Here is an 18235-nt window from a genome sequence, read left to right as displayed (position 1 = left end):
TAGACTTTAGAGATACAGCGTGGAAACAGGCCCTTCGTCCTACTGAGTCTGCGCCGACCAGCAATCATCCCGTACACTAGCGCAATCCTACACACGAGGGACAAATTACAATTTTAACCAATCCAAATAGCCTACAAACCCACACGTCTTTGGGATGTGGGAGGAAACCAGAATACCTGGAGAAAACCTACGCAGTAACAGGGAGAAATTGCAAACTACACACAAACAGCACCTACAGTCAGGATTGAACCTGGGTCTCTGGCGCTGTAAGGCAGCAATTCTGCCCCCACTGTTACTTGATAGAATCTGAAGAACCATGTGGAATTACAGAATTCTGCTTGTACTAGCTCTGAACGATTTATCCACAATGCTCCCCCCTTTCCTCTTTGACATGCGCCTTGTAATTGTTTTAAAAAATATATATTATCATTGAGTTTTTTTTACCACTTTTTAAGGGAATATAACCTAGGTCATAATTTGCAGAGTGAACAGATAGAAACTTCAGCAGAAGCCTTAGGAGTCTTTGACGTCAGGAGACGTTCCGAGACGTTCTCGTGGGAATATAAACCTTAGTGTTCTGATTGGAAGAAGCTCAATGGGGAGAGATGAGGGTGTGACAATAGTGTGAATGAAATGTATAAAGATAGAAAGCATCTCCATCTTCGTTGTGCCTCTAGGGGACATCGGAGGAGAGGCACCTATTCTGCAGAATATGAAATTAATAAAAACACTTCTTTGCCTGAATTTGTCTCAAGAGCATTTGTGATTTTTGAATCTCACAACTTGAATCTCTCCTTCTCTTCCCCTGGCATTTTTGCTAGTTTCTATACCCTTGCTTCCTCCAATTCAAGAAATGGTCTTTCCTGTTCGGCGCCATCAAACCGCTTGTAGAGGAATCCACTGACTGTCGAAAGCAGCTGCTTCAAAGTCCTTGGAGAAGATTCCTTGAAAGCCCTGTGTTCTTCCCAGCCCTTGGTATCGATGACATTTCTTTGAGAAGGTGGGGTTACTGTGTTACTGTTTATACTGCTGTTTTCTTTCCAGACATGTCAGACCAGCGCCCAGGAAGCAAACCATAGAAAACGAAACATACGAGGAATATGAGGAGGCTTTTGAGAATGACTCAATTGAAAAGGTGGTGGTGGCACGGAAGGTGTGTATTGCCAATCAATTCATCGTTTTCTAGTTGTAGTCTAATTTTCTGATGTTTTACACTGCATCGTGCCCCTAACACCCCACCCCAGTGACCAGGGCAACTCTGGAAAACCTGCTTCCATGTACATACTAACTAATATATAGGATACATAGTACATCGGTTTGGATTGGGTGATTCAGGCATCAACACAGAAAACCTGGCCTGGTTTCATTGTCCAGCCTCGAGGTCTGCACGTGGTGCCCCTCCCCTCACCCAGCAACAACTCCTCTCCTGCGAGACATGAGGTGTTTTGAGTTACTCTCATGTCGCACTCGCGCGAATCGGTTTTCAAATGCATATCTCTAATCTCCCTGTTTCGGTATGAAACAGTGCAGTGAATACAGGCCAAGGTGTAAGCCAAATCTCGAAATGCATGCAATAAATTTAGTTATCTCATCTTAACCAACAGAAATTCTTAAATGTAGAGACACCTTTCTAGGAATACAGAGAGCAGGAAAAAACAGCTGATGAAGGTTTATCTTTCCCCACCTTCAGCTTGCTGTATAGTGTAAGAATGGATACGTCACCCATCACCAAGGAATCCAAGACTAACCATGGAAGTACTGTCATTTTCTGATTGACTGTGACAGAGGATTGTTTAGAATCTAGACTTCCTGTCCAATAGTTCACCAAGGAATCTACATTGCTCGTTTGCTCATAGAATAGTGCATTCATTTGGACCATAGTATTGAAGCCGCTGCCACCCATTCATACATTATAATGCGGATCTTTATAACATGATAAGTAAAAACAAATCTTCACATCTGTACCTTGGCATTTTACTAATTAGTTTAATTCTGAAAGAACTAATTAGTTGAGGTTCATAAGTGATGGGATAAGAATTAGGTCGTGTGGCCAATCAAGTCAACTCCTTGATTGAATCATGGCTGATCTATCTCTCCTTTGTAACCCCATTCTCCTACCTTCTCCGCATAAACTCTGACACCTGTATTAGGTTGATGTTAATTAGCTATTGACATCAGTTTCTGTTTTGCAGGCGAAGAGGCGAGTGAATTTTTTCAAACGTATATTCACCTCTCGAAAATGAAGACTTCACGATGCATGTTGGTGTTGAACCGGCCGACCCCTGTACGGAGCCAGTTCAGGGCGACCCACTCGTTCCAGGGCATGTCCGAGCCAGGTGTGGCTGTGGTGTTTGGTGCAACAGTGAATTGAGGAGGTCGGGAAGTCTGTTCCCAGCTGGTTCTCCAAGCTCCTAGTGTGTTGAAACCAGAGCCACAGAGGGTGGCTGCGTGACGGTAGATGGGGCGATCAGATGACAGGCGTTGAGGTCCCAGTTGCTGTGCGTCGTGGGCGAGGTGGTGCAAAGGATGTTTGGTGTCCGTTCCCTGAAGAACTAGGACATTTCCGATGCCCTGGTATGGAATGTCTCATCCTGGGAACTGATGCGGCGTAGGCGGAAGAATTGAGAGTAGGGGATGGAGTCCTTACAGGGTCAGGGTGGGAAGACGTGTAGTCCAGATAGCCATGTGAGTCAGTTGGTTTATAGTGTATGTCGGTCCGAAGTACACAAAATGCTGGAGAAACTCAGTGGGTCATAATCCTCCGCCACTTCCGCCACCTCCAACGTGACCCCACCACTCGCCACATCTTCCCATCCCTCCCCTTTGTCTGCCTTCCACAAAGACCACTCCGTCCGCAACTCCCTTGTCAATTCTTCCCTTCTCTGCCGTACCACCTCCTCCCCAGGCACTTTCCGTTGCAACCGCAAGAAATGCAACACCTGTCCCTTCACCTCCCCCCTTGACTCCATTCAAGGAGCCAAGCAGTCATTCCAGGTGCGACAAAGGTTCACCTGTATCTCCTCCACCCTCATCTACTGCATCCGCTGCTCTAGATGTCAGCTAATTTACATCGGGGAGACCAAGCGGAGGTTGGACGATCGTTTCGCCGAACACCTCCGCTCAGTCCGCAATAACGTACCTGAACTCCCGGTGGCTCAGCACTTCAACTCCCCCTCCAATTCCCAATCCGACCTCTCTGTCCTGGGTCTCCTCCATTGCCAGAGTGATCAACACCGGAAACTGGAGGAACAGCACCTCATATTCCGCCTGGGGAGCTTGCACCCTGGGGGCATGAACATTGAATTCTCCCAGTTTTGCTAGCCCTTGCTGTCTCCTCCCCTTCCTTAACCCTCGAGCTGTCTCCTCCCATCCCCCAGCCCTCGAGCTCCTCCTCCTCCTCCCCTTTTCCTTCCTGCTCTCTCCCCCCCCCACCCCCAACCCGCACTAGTCTGAAGAAGGGTTTCGGCCCGAAACGTTGCCTATTTCCTTCGCTCCATAGATGCTGCTGCACCCGCTGAGTTTCTCCAGCATTGAGTGATGACAGGAGAGAATTCTGCAGAGGAAAAGGCTGCTGACAGGAACCCATCAGCGCCTGGAGCTTTCCAAAGATTAGTGGTTTCCTGTTTGACAGAACGAGTATGATTCTTGTCTGTCTCTTTGAAGTGGCCGTTGGCCAGGAGCTGGTGAGCGACGGAGTTGGCCGTGACAGGGCAATGCTTTGGGCGGGTACTTAGACCTGTGAGGCGATTGAAGGTCTTCCAAGCCACCCTACTGGAGTGTGTGAAGTTGATTCCTTGGACTGTCTCTTCCCACCACTCTGCGCTTCTTGTCAAGGCGGATTGTTAGGTCCGTAGCCTTGGAGACAGCCTCTTTGCCAAGTTCAGCGTCCAGGAGTGCGTCGTAGCATGCGTCACACTCTTCGTCCCATGTGGGGATGTACCGGCAATGATAGCTACGAGGAATGGAACTCTTTGCTGCCCTAATGTGTTTACAGAAGGCCAAGTAGGCTTTGTCCAGAGAGGTGGGGGTGGGAAAGCTGTCGATCCAGAAGTCCACCAGACTTGTGAACTGGTCCCACCTGGTCTTGCGGAATTTCCAACTCTTCGCAGGTTTGGTTGCGACCGGCTCGATGAGGTTGTCCGGGATAATCATAGATGGGGATGTTGTGATTTCGGGAAGTGATCCAGGATGATACGGTGCGAGGATGGTCCATTCAGGTTTGCAAAAGGCAAGTCAATGTTGGTAGTGATGTTCCACCTGCCAGAGTGGAAGCTGTCCGGTTGTTTTGGGTCGTACAGGAGTTGAACGGAAGTAGCTGAGCCCCAGTCTGCTAGTGCAGCGGCATCTGAGTTAGTTGAACGGTAGCCCCAGGTGGTGCTGTGGCAGTTAAATTCTCCGGTGTAGATGCATGGCGAACCAAAGGTGGAGCTTGGTAGAATTTGGCTTGGAAACATTGAAGACCGTGACACCTTCGACTTGCCTTGTTGCCCATTCCACGTCGGAGTCAGGAGGAGACACTGCAATCTCTTTCCATTTTGCTGTGTTCCTTACGAAAGTGGTAATCCTGTGGGTGTCACTCTTGGTGTAGGCCGCTTGGTTATAAAGCTCTAAATGCAAAATTACAGATATTTTTGAGGTGTTAGGAAATGTTATTTAACTCTGCTCCTTGGGAGTTAGGATATCAGAGAGAGATTATATTGAGAGATTATATTTCTGCTTCGAAATGCATTTGTACATTTAAAGTGGTGCTGCAGATTTGAGGAAAGCATTGAGTACATTATAAATATAATTTATCTATTAAACTACTCTCATGTTCGTTATGTTGCCATTAGGGTACAATTTAGAAATGCACTTTTGTTAATTATTTTGTTTGACAAAGTTTTTATTAAAAGTTACAATTCGTTTTGACTGTTTTATCACCTGTATGTATATTTGAGTGAAAATCGCGACCAAAAGATGGCCTGAAATTGTGTTACATGTTTAATTGTGCCATAACGCCACTGCCATAATGTCTCTAGTATAGTGGCTACCAGGGGTATTTAGTTGCACCATGACTCGCTGCACTTCTATGGTAACACAAGTATGCTGGCCACCAGCATTAAGGATGTCACACCCCAGCCACTCCGCCCCTCTACCATCAGGCACGAGGTATTGAAGTTTGTAAACACACACCTCCAGATTGAGAGACTGTTATCCCGCTGTTATCAGGCAACTGAACCATCCCACCAATAATTAGAGAGCAGTCCTGAGATACTTTCTACCTCATGGGAGACTCTGACTATCTTTAATCGGAGTTAATCTTGCACTAAAGATTATTCACATTATTCCCTTTAACATCTGTACACTGTGGGTGGTTCGATTGTAATCATTCTTTTGTCTTTCCGCTGACAAGTTTGCACCAAACAAAAGCTTTACACATGACAATAAACTAAACTAACTAACTGGTATTCAGTTGGAACTTGACTCTCCACAATGGATGTAATCTTGGTACAGATACGTTTCAAGCAAGTTGTGGGTGCTGCACTATGTCAGTCTTTTAATTATTGTCCCGCTGAGTTATTAAATATATGGTTTTGCTGGCAAGGCATTGATTACATAGAACAAAGAACACTACAGCACAGGACCTGTCTCTTCAACCCATCGTCTGTGCCGAACATGATGCCAAGACATCCTTATCTACCTGCATTAATTCATATTCCTCCAATCACTGTATAACCAAATGCTCATCTACAAGTCTCTTACTTGCACAATTGTTCCGGCCTGCATCCCCAGCAAGTTCCAGGTGCTTCCACAAATCCCCTTTAAACTTTAAAATGGATAGGCCAAACATTTCACTCCTCATACACATCGAAATCCAGAGGCACCGCAATTATTATTCGCAAAGGAATACCATTCAAATCAAAGAATATTATATCAGATAAGGAAGGGAGATACCTTATAGTCACAGGAGAGATTTATGCTACGCCAATCACCTTGGTAAACATATATGCGCCCAATTTTGATAATCCTCAATTTTTTAATAAAATTCTGAATAAAATCGCAGAATCTAACTACCAAAATGTTATAATTGGAGGAGACTTCAACTGTGCTTTAGATCCGTACTTAGATAAATCGACGCAAAAACAAAGAGGTAATATGAAATCTAAAACTAGTGAACTCTTAAATACATATATAAAAAATACAAATATAGCAGACGTTTGGAGGATCGCGAACCCGACTGGAAGGGAATACTCGTTTTATTCAATGGTGCATAAAACATACTCACGTATAGACTATTTCCTAGTGGATTCAAAACTAATTCCTTATACTCTTAACCCTAAATACCACACCAATACGATTTCAGATCATTCCCCGCTATCTTTTGTTTTAAAACTGGAAGGAATCTCTACGAACAAATCGTTCTGGAGGTTTAACTCGCAAATTTTGAAAGACCCACAAGGGAGTATATATCTAAAAAAACAAATGGATCTATTTTTTGAGATAAATGATACACCAGATATTTCGCCTACTTTATTATGGGAATCCTTCAAAGCATTTATTAGAGGAGTCATTATCTCGTATCAAGCTTTTCAAAACAAAAAGAATAAAAATGAACAAAGACAATTAGAAGAACAAATCAGACAACTAGACATAGATAATGCTAAAGATCCAACTATGGATAAACATAATAAAATTTTAATTCTGAAATTCAAACTAAATAAATTATTATCAGAGAAGATTATAAGATTATTCTAAATTACTAAACAAGAACGTTTTGAATTTGGGGATAAACCCCATAAACTTTTCGCACGCCAACTGAAAAAACTGGAAAAAGATCATGGAATTCTAAAGATTAAATCAGATAGAGGGGAATTATTAACACTACCTAATGATATCAATAAAAGATTTGCTCAATATTATAAGAATTTATACACATCGAAAACGCTAATAGACAATAATAAAGCTTTAGAATTTTTGAACGATTGTAACCTCCCAAAACTAGAATTGAAGGAACAAGAGGAACTGGGAGCACAAATTACAGCTAAGGAAATAGAAGACACAATAAACACACTTAAGAACGGAAAAACTCCAGGACCAGACGGATTCAGTAATGAATTTTATAAATGTTTTTACGATACAGTGACCCCACATCTACATAAAATGTATACATTTGCTTTTAAAGAACAAACCTTACCTGAAACACTAGCAGAATCAACGATCACACTAATACTTAAAAAAGATAAAGATATAGAAGAACCAGGATCATACAGAGCTATTGCATTGTTAAATACGGATCAAAAAATATTAGCGAAAATACTAGCTAGAAGACTAAGTCAATATGTCAGTAAATTAATAAATAAGGATCAGACGGGAATTATACCTAAGAGACACCCATTTAATAACCTGAGATGTCTGCTTAACATAATGCACTCTCACAAATCTCAAGAACAAGAGTTATCTATCATTTCATTGGACGCAGAAAAAGCGTTTTGATCAAGTAGAATGGGATTATATATTTAAAGTATTGCAAAAATTTCAAATGGGAGAGAGCTTCATCGCATGGATAAAATTATTATATAACAAACCCACGGCTAGAATATTAACTAATAATATACTATCTACGAAATTCCAATTAACAAGGGGCAATAGACAAGGGTGTTCATTATCACCGCTATTATTCGCTCTGGTAATTGAACCTTTAGCTGAAAAAATTAGAACACATCCTGACATCTATGGTTATAATACAAAACATTCAAATAACAAAATATCCTTATACGCAGACGATGTACTACTGTATATCACAAAACCCCAAATCAGTATACCAAACATATTAAACCTAATCGAGGATTTCGGATCTTTCTCAGGATACAGAATAAACTGGACCAAAAGTGAAATTATGTCGATAAAACCGAAAGACTCAACACATCTTTTGAAATTCCCCTTTAAAATAGCTACAGAAAAATTTAAATACTTAGGAATTGAAATCAACAGAAATTATCACGGTATGTTTAATGCTAATTATAGTCCCTTACTTAAGAAATTAAACAATCTAATTAAATTCTGGAAAACGCTGCCGATGTCTTTAATAGGTCGAACAAATGCTATAACAATGATCTTTTTACCACAAATCCTATATTTATTTCAATCAATTCCAATATATCTTCCAAAATTTTTTTTCAAAAAATTACTCAGACATCACAAACTTTATATGGGATTATAAATCCCACAGAATACAAAGAGCACACCTTAGTAAACCAAAATGGATGGGTGGTCTAGCGCTCCCTAACTTTATGTACTACTAGACCAAGTGCAGACCCGTTGGGTCTGTTTCCCCAACAGCGTTTGCGGGGGGGGGGGGGGGGGGGGGGGGGGGGGGGGGTAGGGCTGCGGCATCACACTCAAATTAACCACCCCCCAAAACTCACAGGTGGGGGGAGGGGGGGGGGGGGGTGGGTGAGAGAGGGAGGGAGGGGAGAGGAGGAGGAGGAAACATGACAGATTTGGGAGGGAAAGGAGAGCGGGGTAGGGGGTGAGTAGGGGGATGGGGAGAGAGATGTGGGGGGGGGTGGGATGGGGAGGGAGGGGAGGGAGGGAGAGACGGGAAAGAGTGGGGAGTGCGAGGGAGGAGGAGAGGGGTAGGGGGAAGGGGGCGGGTGGAGAGAGGGAAGGTGGTGGGGTAGAGAGGGAAGGGGGGTGAGGGAGATAGGGAGAGGGGTGAGGGAGAGGGGTGAGGAGAGGGAGAGGGGTGAAGAGAGGGAAACATAGAAATTAAGTGCAGTAGTAGGCCATTCGGCCCTTCGAGCCTGCACCACCATTCAATATGATCAAGGATGATCATCCAACTCAGTATCCTGTACCTGCCTTCTCTCCATACCCCCTGATCCCTTTAGCCACAAGTGCCACATCTAACTCCCTCTTAAATATAGCCAATGAACTTGCCTCAACTACCTTCTGTGGCAGAGAATTCCAGAGATACAACCCCTTAAGAATTTTGTAAGTTTCTATAAGATCCCCCCTCAATCTTCTAAAATCTAGCGAGTACAAGCCAAGTCTATCCAGTCTTTCTTCATTTGAAAGTCCTGACATCCCAGGAATCAGTCTGTTGAACCTTCTCTGTACTCCCTCTATGGTCTGTTTCCCCAACGGCGTTTGCGGGGGGGGGGGAAGAGAAGAGGGGAGGGAGGAGGAGGAAACGGGATAGATTTGGAGGGAAAGGAGAGCGGGGTTGGGGGGGAGGGATGGGGAGAGAGCTTTGGGGGAGGGGGGGGGGGGAGAGGGGGGGGGGGAAGAGGGGAAAAGGGGGGAGGGAGGAGGAGGGGTAGCGGGAGGAGGAAGGGGACAGAGCGGGAGGGGAAGAGGGGGGGGGAGAGGGGAGGGGGGGGGGGGGAGGGGGGGGGGGGGGGGGGGGGGGGGGGGGGGGGGAGGGGAGGGGGGGGGGGGGAAGAGGGGAGAGATGGATGAGAGTAGAGAGGGAACGGGGGGGGGGGGGAGAGGGGAGGAGAGGGAGGGGGGTAGAGAGGGGAGGGAGAGAGGGGAGTGGGGAGGGAGTGGGAGAGTGGGTAGGGAGGGAGGGGTAGAGGGGGAGAGGGGGAGGGGGGGGGGGGGGGTGGGGGGGAGTGGTAGGGAGGGGGGAGAGGGGTAGGGGGAGGGGGGTGGTGGTAGAGAGGGAGGGAAGGGGGGGTGGTAGAGAGGGAAGGGGGGTGGGGGAGAGAGAGATGGGTGGCAGAGGGAGAGGGGTGAGGAGAGGGACACATAGAAACATAGAAATTAAGTGCAGTAGTAGGCCATTCGGCCCTTCGAGCCTGCACCATTCTCCATTCAATATGATCACGGCTGATAGAAATATAGAAACATAGAAATTAGGTGCAGGAGTAGGCCATTCGGCCCTTCGAGCCTGCACCGCCATTCAATATGATCATGGCTGATCATCCAACTCAGTATCCCGTACCTGCCTTCTCTCCATACCCCCTGATCCCCTTAGCCACAAGGGCCACATCTAACTCCCTCTTAAATATAGCCAATGAACTGGCCTCAACTACCTTCTGTGGCAGAGAGTTCCAGAGATTCACCATTCTCTGTGTGAAAAAAGTTCTTCTCATCTCGGTCACTAAAGATTTCCCCCTTATCCTTAAACTATGACCCCTTGTTCTGGACTTCCCCAACATCGGGAACAATCTTCCTACATCTAGCCTGTCCAACCCCTTAAGAATTTTGTAAGTTTCTATAAGATCCCCTCTCAGTCTCTTAAATTCTAGAGAGTATAAACCAAGTCTATCCAGTCTTTCTTCATAAGACAGTGCTGACATCCCAGGAATCAATCTGGTGAACCTTCTCTGCACTCCCTCTATGGCAATAATGTCCTTCCTCAGATTTGGAGACCAAAACTGTACGCAATACTCCAGGTGCGGTCTCACCAAGACCCTGTACAACTGCAGTAGAACCTCCCTGCTCCTATACTCAAATCCTTTTGCAATGAAAGCTAACATACCATTCGCTTTCTTTACTGCCTGCTGCACCTGCATGCCTACCTTCAATGACTGGTGTACCATGACACCCAGGTCTCGCTGCATCTCCCCCTTTCCCAATCGGCCACCATTTAGATAATAGTCTGCTTTCCCGTTTTTGTCACCAAAATGGATAACATCACATTTATCCACATTATACTGCATCTGCCAAACATTTGCCCACTCACCCAGCCTATCCAAGTCACCTTGCAGTCTCCTAGCATCCTCCTCACAGCTCCCCCCCTCTCCATACCCCCTGATCCCTTTAGCCACAAGGGCCACATCTAACTCCCTCTTAAATATAGCCAATGAACTGGCCTCAACTACCTTCTGTGGCAGAGAGTTCCAGAGACTCACCACTATCTGTGTGAAAAATGTTTCCCTCATCTCAGTACTAAAGGATTTCACCTTTATCCTTAAACTGTGTCCCGCGTGTCCTGGACTTCCCCAACATCTGGAACAATCTTCCTGCATCAGACAAATGCAATTCAGGACTTTTCACTTCACAAGCAAAATCAGAAATGACAGTTAGTGAAGAATTTGAATAATCGCTGAGCGTTCTCTATGGCAACAATCTATTTGAGCATTGGGCATTGTGACATCACACGATGGAATGTTCACCATGGGCTGGGCTCCTGCAAAGGCATATGTAAATGAATCCATTCCGATTGGCCATCTGTGAGCATCGGGCATTGTGACATCACACGATGGAACGTTCACAGGGAGCTGCTTGTGTGGGTGAGACTCCAGTTTCTTTTTGAAATATTGAGGTGGTGGGGGGGGGTGTAGGATTTGATTAAAAAAGCGTACTTAAACACGACGAAATGTCTGTTTCCCCAACAGCGTTTGCGGGGGGGGGGGGGGGGGGGGGGGGGGGGGAGGTGTGAAGAGGGGAGGGAGAGGGAGGAGGAAACGGGATAGATTTGGGAGGGAAAGGAGAGCGCAGTAGGGGGGGAGAGATGGGGAGAGAGAGATGTGGCGGAGTGGGGGATGGGGATGGGGAGGGAGGGAGGGGGAGGGAGAGGTGTGGGGGGGGGGAGAGACGGGGGAGGGAGGGAGAGGGGAAGGGGGAGAAAGTGGAAGTGGGGAGGGAGTCTCTGCACTGGAGAGGGGGGGAGAGGAGGGGTGGTGGGGGAGAGAGGGAAGGGGGTGGGGGTAGGGGAGAAGAAGGGGGGTAGGGAGGGGGAGGGGGGGGAGTGGGGGAGGGAGAGGGGGGGGAGGGGAGGGGGGAGAAGTGGGGGAGAGAGGGAGAGTGGGGGGGAGGGAGGGGGGGAGAGAGGGGTGGGGGGGTAGAAGAGGGACGGGGGAGGGGGAAGGGGGACAGAGGGGGGGGAAACATACCAGAGGAAGGGAGGGGAAGAGAGGGGGAGGGGGGAGGAGGGGTCAGGGACTGGTGGAAGAGGGACAGGGAGGGGTCTCGGGAATCTCCCCGGGGTAGGGGGGAAGGGGGGGGGGGGGGGAGAGATAGAGGGGAGAGAGAGAGGGGGGAGAGAGGGGGTGGGGAGAGGGAAACATAGAAATTAAGTGCAGGAGTAGGCCATTCGGACCTTTGAGCCCGCACCACCATTCAATATGATCATGGCTGATCATCCAACTCAGTATCCCGTACCTGCCTTCTCTCCATACCCCCTGATCCCTTTAGCCACAAGGGCCACATCTAACTCCCTCTTAAATATAGCCAATGAACTGGCCTCAACTACCTTCTGTGGCAGAGAGTTCCAGAGACTCACCACTATCTGTGTGAAAAATGTTTCCCTCATCTCAGTACTAAAGGATTTCACCTTTATCCTTAAACTGTGTCCCGCGTGTCCTGGACTTCCCCAACATCTGGAACAATCTTCCTGCATCAGACAAATGCAATTCAGGACTTTTCACTTCACAAGCAAAATCAGAAATGACAGTTAGTGAAGAATTTGAATAATCGCTGAGCGTTCTCTATGGCAACAATGTATTTGAACATTGGGCATTGTGACATCACACGATGGAATGTTCACCATGGGCTGGGCTCCTGCAAAGGCATATGTAAATGAATCCATTCCGATTGGCCATCTGTGAGCATCGGGCATTGTGACATCACACGATGGAACGTTCACAGGGAGCTGCTTGTGTGGGTTAGAATCCAGTTTCTTTTTGAAATATTGAGGTGGTGGGGGGGGGTGTAGGATTTGATTAAAAAAGCGTACTCAAACACGACGAAATGTCTGTTTCCCCAACAGCGTTCGCGGGGGGGGCGTGAGGTGTGAAGAGGGGAGGGAGGAGGAGGAAACGGGATAGATTTGGGAGGGGGAAGGAGAGCGCAGTAGGGGGAGAGCGCAGAGATGGGGAGAGAGATGGGGCGAGAGTGACGGGGAGTGATAGACGGAGAGATGAGGAGACGTGTGGGAGCGAGATGCGGAGGGAGGAAGAAGAGAGGGGGAGAGAGAGAGTGGGAAAGAGGCTGATGGGAGAGAGGGCGAGAGGGAGAGGAGGGAGAGGGGGGGGGGGGGGGGAGAGGGGGGGGGGGGGGGGTAGACAGGGAACGGGGGGGGAGAGAGAGAGGATGGAGAGGGGTGAGGAGAGGGGGGGAGGAGAGAGTGGGAGAGAAGGGGAAGAGTGGGAGAGAAGTGAAAGAGTGGGGAGGGAGGGAGGGGTAGAGGGGTAGCGGGAGTGGTAGAAGAGGGACGGGGAGTGGTGGAAGAGGGACAGAGGGGTAGGGGAGGGGGTGGGGGGGAGGGGGGAAGGGGGGGGGAGAGAGAGGGGGGGGGGGGGGAGAGGCGTGGGGTAAGGGGATGGAAGTGGAAGAGAGGGGAGGGGGGGGAAGGGGGCGTGGTGACAGAGGGGCAGAGGGGTAGGGGGAAGGGGGTGGCGGTGGCGAGGGAAGCGCGGGAAGGGGGGCGGGGGAGAGAGAGATGGGTGGGAGAGGGAGAGGGGTGGGGAGAGGGAAACATAGAAATTAAGTGCAGGAGTAGGCCATTCGGACCTTTGAGCCCGCACCACCATTCAATATGATCATGGCTGATCATCCAACTCAGTATCCTGTACCTGCCTTCTCTCCATACCCCCTGATCCCTTTAGCCACACGGGCCACATCTAACTCCCTGTTAAATATAGCCAATGAACTGGCCTCAACTACCTTCCATGGCACAGAATTCCAGGGATTCACCATTCTCTGTGTTAAAAATGATTTCCTCATCTCGGTCCTAAAAGATTTCCCCCTTATCCTTAAACTGTGATCCCTTGTTCTGGACTTCTCCAACATCGGGAACAATCTTCCTGCATCTAGCCTGTACAACCCTTAAGAATTTTCTATAAGATCCCCCCTCAATCTTCTAAATTCTAGCGTGTACAAGCCGAGTCTATCCAGTCTTTCTTCATATGAAAGTCCTGACATCCCAGGAATCAGTCTGGAGAACCTTCTCTGTACTCCCGACATTTTTCCGGTTTTCTCTAATTTAATAAAAATGTGCAAGTCTTATTCATATCGAGTTTCAGCGGTGATTTATATAAATATTTTTACACAATATGTGACAATTTCATGTAGTTTGGTGACTTGGGTCACGAAACTGCTGAATAAAGCTCCTCGGCCCACAGCCTATTCTCTGTAGTCCCAATATGGCAACAATGTATTTGAGCCTTGGGCATTGTGACATCACACGATGGAATGTTCACCATGGGCTGTGGCTCCTGCAAAGGCATATGTAAATGAATCCATTCCGATTGGCCATCTGTGAGCATCGGGCATTGTGACATCACACGATGGAACGTTCACAGGGAGCTGCTTGTGTGGGTTAGAATCCAGTGTCTTTTTGAAATATTGAGGTGGGTGGGGGGGGGGGGGGTGTAGGATTTGATTAAAAAAGCGTACTTAAACACGACGAAATGTAACGAGGAGCGGATACTTAGAAAGAAAAGCGAAATCTCTACCGAAATGGAAAAGATGTCGGCGATCCTGCGTCCGGTTTCGGAGTTGCGGAGCGTCAAAGGAAGAAACGCGCGGCGGACGCCGTACGGCGGCAGGCGGACTGATTTGAGTTTTATATATATAAAGATATTGAATATAGAAATACCTACAACAGATAATATTAGAATAGACTGGGAACAAGAACTAGCTATAAAAATTTCAAAAGAGAGCTGGGATAAACACTTATTATATGTGCATAAATGCTCGATCAATGTACGACATACTCTAATCCAATATAAAACATTACATAGACTATATTATTCAAAAACTAAAATAAATAAACTTTTCCCCAATGTCTCACCCATTTGTGATAAATGTCAGTCACAAGAAGCTAACATAGCGCACTCTTTTGTTTTCTGTATAAAAATTCAAAAATTCTGGAACAAAATATTTGAAATCTTTACAAAATTATTTAAAACAAAACTACTACCCAAAGTAGAATGGATCATTTTTGGAATATCGGAAGGTAACCCAGAATTAAATATGTTTCAAAAGAACTTACTTAATTATGGGCTAATAATGGGAAAAAAGCTTATACTTAAATTTTGGAAAAATGCTCCAATACCAACAACAAAAATGTGGATTTCAAACATGTTCGAAACACTACACTTGGAAGAGATGAGACTCCTCCTAGCAGGCAAAGCAGATCACTTCCAAAAGACGTGGTCTGCATTTATGGAACTATTACAAGCATAAGGTGCAATAATAAGTTAAAACATAAAGGCTACCAGGACCTGGTAATGGGGGGTATAAAATATTTTTTTAATAAAAACACGGTTGGTATCTCCTTTTTTGCAGAGTTTTGTGTTACAATAGAGCGATTGATTTTCCTTTCTTTTTTTTTTCTTTTCTTTCTAGGGTCTTATTTCTTTTCTTTACTTCCTTCTCTAATTCCTTCCCTAAGGGGTTCTCCTCTCCCAACACTTTCCTGCACCTTCACGATTTTTGCTTACTTTCCTTACTTCTTTTATTTCTATCTTTTTTAAAGCTCAAAAAATGAAGTGGTACAACATAATGTAATAAGATATATGCAATGTATTAATGTGATTTACTGTACTGCTAATAAAAATAAAATTAAAAAAAAAAAAAAAAAAAACTTTACCCCTATCACCTTAAAGATGGGAGAGATAGATCTGCCATGATTGAATGGTGGAGTAGACTAGATGGGCTGAATGGCCTAATTCTATTCTTATCGCTTATGACCTTAAAGCTAAAAATTCTCTTATTTAATATTTTCACCCTGGGAAGTAGGTTGTCTATCTCATCTATGTCTCTCACATTATTTTATTTACTTCTAACCAGTCACTCCTCATCCTCTGACTTTCCAGAGAAAACAATCTAAGTCTGTCCAACCTTTCTCTGTAGCAAATGCGCTCTAATCCGGGCAGATCTAGCTCTCTTGAAAGTATCCAGCGACCCGGCCTCCACTGTCCTCTGAGGCAGAGAATTCCTCAGTCTCACAACTCTCTGCCTCAGAGGACAGAAAAAGTCTCCGTTCTAAATGGCTTACCCCTTATTCTTAAACTGTGGCCTCTGGTTCTGGACTCCCCCAACATCAGGAACATGTTTCCTGCCTCTAGCATGTCCAAACCCTTAACAATCTTCCATGTTTCAATAAGATGCCCGCTCATCCTTCTAAACTCCAGAGTGTACAAACACAGCTGCTCCATTCTCTCAGCATATGGCAGTCCCGCCATCCCGGGAATTAACCTTGTAAACCTACGTTGCACTTCCTCAATAGCAAGAATATCCTTCCTCAAATTAGGGGACCAAAACCACACACAATACTTAGGTGTGGTCTCACTAGGGCTCTGTACAACTGCAGAAGGGTCTCTTTACTCCTATACTCAACTCCACTTGTTATAAAGGCGACATGTCATTCGCTTTCTTCACTGCCTGCTGTACCGGCATGCTTCTCCTAATGGTCGCTACCTCCTAATGGCTCATTAACCTCAAGTTCCTTTATCAAATCCGGTTCATTACATGACACTAAATCCTGAATTGTCTTCTCCCTGGTAGGCTCCAATACAAGCTGTTCTAAGAATCTATCACAAAGGCACTCTACAAAGTCCCTTTCTTGGGGTCCAGTACCAACCTGATTTTCCCAGTCTACCTGCATGTTGAAATCTCCCATAACGACCACAGCATTACCTTTGCTACATGCCAATTTTAACTCTTGATTCAATTTGCACCCTATGTCCAGGCTACTGTTTGGGGGCCTGTAGATAAGTCCCACTAGGGTATTTTTACGTATTCACGTCCCCCCTCGCACCGCTCACAATTAGCCCTGACCTTACTCTTTTATCTGAGCAATCGGGGGAGAAGGGCCTTAGGATAGAGACTTACTAACATATTCAGGGAGGTGACCAAGAACCCGATGGTCACTCTGACAGAGCTCCAGAGTTCCTCTGTGGAGATGGGAGAAACTTCCAAAAGGACAACTATATCTGCAGCACTCCACCAATCAGGCCTTTATTGTAGAGTGGCCAGACAGAAGCCACTCCTCGGTTAAAGGCACATGACAGCCTGCTTGGAGTTTGCAAAAAGGCACCTAAACAAGATTCCCTGGCCTGATGAAACCAAGATTGAACTCTTTGGCCTGAATGCCAAGTGTCACATCTGGAGGAAACCAGGCACCGCTCATCACCTGGCCAATAGCATATCTAAGGTGAAGCATTGTGGTGGCAGCATCATGCTGTAGGGATGTTTTTCAGCGGTAGGAACTGGGAGACCAGTCAGGATTGAGGTAAAGATGAATGGAGCAAAGTATAGAGAGATCCTTGATGGAAACCTGCTCCAGAACGTTCAGGACCTCGGACTGGGGCAGACGTTCACCTTCCAACAGGACAACGACTCTAAGCACACAGCCAAGACAATGCAAGAGTGGCTTTGTGACAAGTCTGTGATTGTCCGTAAGTGGCCCGGCCAGAGCCCGGACTTGAACCCGATCGAACATTTCTGGAGGGATCTGAAAATAGCTGTGCATCGACACTCCCCATCCAACCTGACAGAGCTTGAGAGGATCTGCAGAGAAGAATGGGATAAATTACCCAAATACAGGTGTGCCAAGCTTGTAGCATGATACCCAAGAAGACTTGAGGCTGTAATCATTGCCAAAGGTTCCTCAATAAAGTACTGAGTAAAGGGTCTGAATACTTGTGTAAATGTGATATTTCAGTTATATATTTTTAATTATTTTGCAAAAATTTCTAAACACCTGTTTTCACTTTTTTATTGTGGGCTATTGTGTGTAGATTGCTGATTAAAAAAAAGAATTTAATCCATTTTAGAATAAGGCTGTAACGTAACAAAATGTGGAAAGAGTGAAGGGGTCTGAATACTTTCTGAATGCACTGTAAGTATGATTGAGTCTAATGTATCGTGAGATTGTTACTGAACTGTAACGCAAAAATAATTTCACTGTACCTACGTATGTGACAATAAAATACCATTGAACCATCCCCAATTTCTTGGCATGTTCTCGCTAACTCTTCCCAAATAAAAGAGTCTGAAGTTTTTCCTACTCCGAAGCTGAGAGTAACCCCAGTGTGAGAGTGCGAGTGAGAGAATATGAGATGGAGGAGATTGAGATGAAGGAGTTTGTGAGTGGTCAACGTTGGCCATGTTGAGAACCAGGGACTTAAGGGAGCGCTTGACTTTCCCTCATAGCTTGCCTGCTCTTAAATATTTACATGTTACTGTCCGTGACTAGTGTGCTATTGTTCTGCTGTTGTTCCTTCACCCCTTCCTTCTTTTCACAGTAAAAGAGACAGTAACCTGAAATTGAAGAGACATAATCCCCTTCAGAAAA

At 46.0% G+C, this 18235-nt stretch overlaps 1 protein-coding gene across 1 annotated transcript in view; it reads left to right on the top strand.

The window, feature by feature from the left end:
* Nucleotides 1–5356, top strand: part of LOC129707634 (golgin subfamily A member 6-like protein 6) — a 56122-nt gene extending 50766 nt beyond the window's left edge. Inside the window, exons 16-17 of the mRNA XM_055652770.1 lie at nt 1045–1153; nt 2193–5356. Coding sequence (XP_055508745.1) covers nt 1045–1153; nt 2193–2243 — 160 coding nt within the window. The 3' untranslated portion in view covers nt 2244–5356. The remainder of the gene's footprint in view (nt 1–1044; nt 1154–2192) is intronic.
* Nucleotides 5357–18235: the final 12879 nt, after the last annotated feature.

Source organism: Leucoraja erinacea, chromosome 22 (genome assembly GCF_028641065.1).
Source record: "Leucoraja erinacea ecotype New England chromosome 22, Leri_hhj_1, whole genome shotgun sequence".
Taxonomy (NCBI): domain Eukaryota; kingdom Metazoa; phylum Chordata; class Chondrichthyes; order Rajiformes; family Rajidae; genus Leucoraja; species Leucoraja erinaceus.
Note: the sequence above shows the minus strand (reverse complement) of the source record. Positions and strands in the feature narration are given on the sequence as shown.